General features: G+C 55.1%; 1 protein-coding gene across 1 annotated transcript; it reads right to left on the bottom strand.

The window, feature by feature from the left end:
- Nucleotides 1-2,212: 2,212 nt before the first annotated feature.
- Nucleotides 2,213-4,259, bottom strand: KCNA2 (potassium voltage-gated channel subfamily A member 2). Its single transcript, XM_085302307.1, has one exon. The coding sequence runs from the start codon at nt 3,981-3,983 to the stop codon at nt 2,484-2,486; it is 1,500 nt and encodes a 499-aa protein (XP_085158433.1). The 5' UTR covers nt 3,984-4,259; the 3' UTR covers nt 2,213-2,483.
- Nucleotides 4,260-4,703: the final 444 nt, after the last annotated feature.

Raw genomic sequence — 4,703 nt, 5'->3', positions numbered from 1 at the left:
GCTCGGGCGCGTGCCCCGCACGGGCCGGCAGCGTGCCGTCGGCCCTGCCGAGCCGGGAGGCGCCCGCAACGCGGCCGCGCTCGCCTCGCCGCGCGGCCCGGCCCCGGGACGGGTGGATGGAGGCTGGCTGGCCTCCCCGGGAACCGTGCCCGAGCAGCTGCTTTGCGCCAGCCCTCTACCGCTCTCCAGGATGAGCTCGGAAATAGAGATTTATTGCTTGCGATTGCATTGCTTCCTCATTTTTTTTTTTTTTTTTTTTTTTTTTTTTCCCTTTTCCATAGTACTTTAAAGTGTTAAAAGTGATTTGGGCTTCGGGAACACCCAGTTTAGAGTTGCATCAGCAAAGAGGGAGAAAAAGATTCCTAACACAACGCAACGTAACTCGAGACACCTTGGAGGCCCCATGCTGCGCGGTGCTCAGCACCGCTCAGGCCCGGCGGGATGCACCGGCGCTGATGGTGCTCCGCAGCGCGCAGAAGCCGGGACTCTTGTGCACTAACCATGGACACTTAGGAATAATTATAGCCAGGCCTGAATCAATCAATCGCTAAAAATCAGGAGCGATTCCGCTCGGATGAGCGGAGCCGCAGCAGCGCGGGAGACGAATCAGGCCCAGAGCAGCATTTTGAACCATTGCTGTAGAATACGCTAGCACCGTTGTTTTAGTGTGATTATTATTTTTGCCTTGCGGGGCCGGGAGGGGGGGACGGGGCTCGCTTTCACGCTCGGCGACGGGCCGCTCCGTTCGCGCCCGCGGGGCCGCCCGCACCCGACCCCGGCCGGAGCGCGCGGTTTCTGCGGGTCGCTAAACCGCGTCCTCCGCCGGGGATGCTCTGCCGGCCCCTCCGAGGAGGTTTGCCTCCCTTTCCGCCGGCCCGGGCAGCGAACGGGGCGCCTCTTCCAGGGCTCGTCCCCCAACGCGGGAAAACGCAAGGAAATCGGGAGCGGCATGGGGAAAGCAAACGGGATCCAGCCCCCCCCACCGCGAGCGCGGCTCCCGGCAAGTCCCGACGGCGCCGGGACCCGGGCAGGAGCAGGGGCGACCCTGCGAATCGCCCCGCTCCCCGCGGAGCCCGCAGCGCCGGGGCACCGGCGTTTGCTGAGGATTTGGCCCATAGCCGCTCTCTAAATATCCACGCACACACGCGCGCGCGGTAATCGTGCGGGAAACCGGCTCAAAACGGCTCAAAACGGCTCAAAACGGCTCAAAACGGCTGAAAACGGCTGCTCTCCCCGACTCCCCCCCCGGCCTCCGCTGCCTCTCCGCTCGGCGGTACCGTCTGCTCCTGACACCCAGATTAATGGCTAATTACTCGCCCCATGATGAGCCCAGGTGTTTCACTTTCAGCTCACCTTCCTTCCACTCGCGGCGCGCGGCTCCGGCCGCGCAGCCTTTGCCTTGCTCGCTGGCAAACCGCAGTGCCTTCCCCGAGCCGCCGGGTGGGATTTCTTTCTATTTTTTTTTTTTTTAAATAGAGTTTTTTTTTCTTTTTTTTTTTTTGGACTCCTGTGAATCTCCGTCAAGCCGCTGGAGAATCTATAAACACTATAAACATGAATCCTGTATAGTCTACTAAGAAAATATATATTTGTGTGTGTATTAAATATTCAGATTCATGCAACAAATACCCATGCAGCTGTACTGTATTACTGGTTAAATTTCACTGCAGTATAAATATATTATAGGCCACAGCATAGTTGCTCCAGTTTTATATAGAGATATATATATTTTTATATATATATATATATAAAAGATGCTTTTTTTTTTTCCAACTCATTTTCAATGTGTCAGTGGAGGTGTCTTTGGTGATCCTGGAAACAGTGGTGATGGAAGTGTCATCTAAATAAGGAAAGAAAATCCAAGCTCTTGATTTCTTTACTTGGCCCTCCCGACGGCCAGCATCGAAAATTTAAGACTTAATAAATAATGTTCTGCCAGACTAATTATCCCTCCCCGGGGCCTCACGCTGGCGTACTGCAGCGGAGGAAAAACTATTGCAGCATGCAGCATTTTCCGTTACGAAACGCGAGCCCGGGCGCCGGGGGGTCTCCCCGAGGCGGAAAGCCGAGCCGGCAAGTCGTTCGGCCGCCCGGGAGCTCCTGCCCCTTCCCCAAGCCCTGCCTGGACCCTTCCTGAAGCGTTCCCGAGGCCGGGGAGCTGCCTGCCTGCCCTCCCCGCAGGGAGACGGGAAAGGAGGGGGGGGGGGGGCAGGATGCTGGGCGCCCCAGCGTGCCTTAACCGCTCCGCGCCTTTGGAAAAACCGCGGGCCGGCGACGGGGAGCGGAGAAACAAAACGCTTGGTGCGCGACGGCTTACTCAGCGTGGAAACCAAAGGTTGCAAAGTCACTCACACGGCTATTGCTTCCCATGCAGAACCAAATATACACCGTAAGGAAATACTGTGTTGACTACGACGCAGAGCAGCACTCGGTATCTGCAATTGCTCCACTTCAGCTTTAAATACGGGACTGGGCGTTAGCAACTAGACATCGGTTAGCATTTTGGTGATATTAACATAGTTTGTGTTAGCTAGGGTGCAGTTGGCTGTCTTGAGGTTCTCCTCCCGAAAATCCTCGTTGCTGTTGTTTACACCTTCCTGAATCTCCATATAATCGGACTTGCTAATGGTAGAGGCACTTCTGCTTTTCTTTAGGTCAGGGGAAGAAGGGATCTTTGGGCAGCTGGTTACTTGCAAATACTGAGCCTGCTCCTCTCCCTCCGTCTCCCGGTGGTAGAAGTAATTGAAGTTGGACACTATGACGGGCACCGGTAAGGCAATCGTTAACACGCCAGCGATGGCACACAAGGATCCCACGATTTTCCCACCGATGGTCGTGGGGACCATGTCGCCATAGCCAACGGTCGTCATGGAAACCACGGCCCACCAGAAGGCGTCGGGGATGCTGGGGAACTGGGACTCGCTCTCGTCTGCCTCTGCAAAGTAGACGGCGCTGGAGAAGAGGATGACGCCGATGAAGAGGAAAAATATCAAGAGGCCCAGCTCCCGCATGCTGGCCTTGAGAGTCTGCCCCAGGATCTGCAGCCCCTTGGAGTGCCGCGAGAGCTTGAAGATCCTGAAAACCCGCACCAGGCGGATGACTCGGAGGATGGCCAGCGACATGGCTTGCTGGCCTTGCTGACCATCCTCTGGCTTCTCAGCCAACTCCGTCCCTAAGGTGATGAAATAGGGAATGATGGCTACAATGTCGATAATGTTCATGATGTTGGTAAAAAACCCAGCCTTGCTGGGGCAGGCAAAAAACCTCACCAAGAACTCGAAGGAGAACCAAATGATGCAAAGTGTCTCCACGATGAAGAAGGGGTCTGTGAAAGAGGTGGACTGCTGGTACCCCATGCTGCTGTTGGAGTAGGGCGGATGGCTCAGCCCGCTGCCGTGCATGTCTTCGTTCTCATCCCGAAAAATGGGCAACGTTTCCAGGCAGAAGCTCACGATGGAGATTAAAATCACCATGACGGAGACGATAGCTATAATCCTGGCAGGGCCTGAGCTTTCAGGATACTCGAAGAGCAACCACACTTGTCTCTGAAACTCGTTCTCAGGCAACGGTCTTTCCTCTTCTTTAATGTAGCCTTCGTCCTCCCGGAACATCTCCATCGCTTCTTCCCCTAGTTCGTAAAACCGAATCTCTTCCGAGAAGATGTCTAAGGGCACGTTAACAGGCCTCCKCAACCTCCCACCAGACTGGTAGTAGTACAAAATAGCATCAAAGCTGGGTCTGTTCCGGTCAAAGAAATACTCGTTCCGGAGAGGGTCAAAATATCTCATTCTCTTTTTAGGATCCCCTAGCAAGGTCTCCGGAAACTGGGCTAGCGTCTTGAGCTGCGTCTCAAAGCGCAGACCCGAAATGTTAATGACCACCCTCTCGCAGCATTCATGGTCGGTCTCGGGGTTATACGTGTCCTGCGGGTGACCGGGAAGAGCTGCAGCTTCATCTGCAGGATCTCCGGTAGCAACTGTCATATTTAGGTTTAAAAGAAATCCTTAGGCTAAACTCTTCCGAGTGCCCGGCGGTGGGATCGGACTCAGGGCAAGGCTACTATCCTGCAGAAGGACAGGTACGTAGGTGTGGAAGTGTCTCATGAAAAGGCGAAGGGATGATAAAACAGAGAAAATAAAAAAGGAAAGAAAATTGCCCCTGCTGAGAGAGAGAGAGATGAAATAAAGTTGGGGAGGGGGAGGAGAACGGCTCCCTTTGCTAGCATGTCTACCACCTTCCTTGAGCCAGAGTTCAAAAACTCCCATCTAAACCCCCTGGGTGCAAGGGAAGGCACTCGAGGAAGCCTCCAGCTCTCCAAAACCGATGCCAAAAAACTGGCGTTAGCAAAACAGAACTTTTGTTGGCTAAAAAAAATTAAAAAAAAATAAATAAAAGGGGGAAGGAAGAGAAAGAAAGGAAGGAAAACAAATGCAGCCCTAAACGGGTGCGGGGACCACGCTGGGTGCCCGGGAGAGGCGGCTACCGTGTCGGCTCGATGCCAGGCATGCAGCTAAGGGTTAACGCTGAACCGTGCAGTATCAGGCAATCCGGCGCCAGCCTCCGGGAAAGCGCTAAGGGCTCCGCTCCGGCACCTTCCCGCTCCTCCTGCCCTGGCCGACCAGCCGCGAGGCAACATGCTGCCTTCCCTAACGCGGAGCCAAGGCGGGGGGTCTGCAGCCGCCCGGCTCGGGGGGCCGCCGGCT

This window comes from Rhea americana, unplaced genomic scaffold, assembly GCF_003343005.1.
Source record: "Rhea americana isolate MKP2758 unplaced genomic scaffold, rheAme1 scaffold_189, whole genome shotgun sequence".
NCBI classification, from domain to species: Eukaryota; Metazoa; Chordata; class Aves; order Rheiformes; family Rheidae; genus Rhea; species Rhea americana.
The sequence above is the reverse complement of the archived record's forward strand: the minus strand, read 5'-3'. Positions and strand labels throughout refer to the sequence as shown.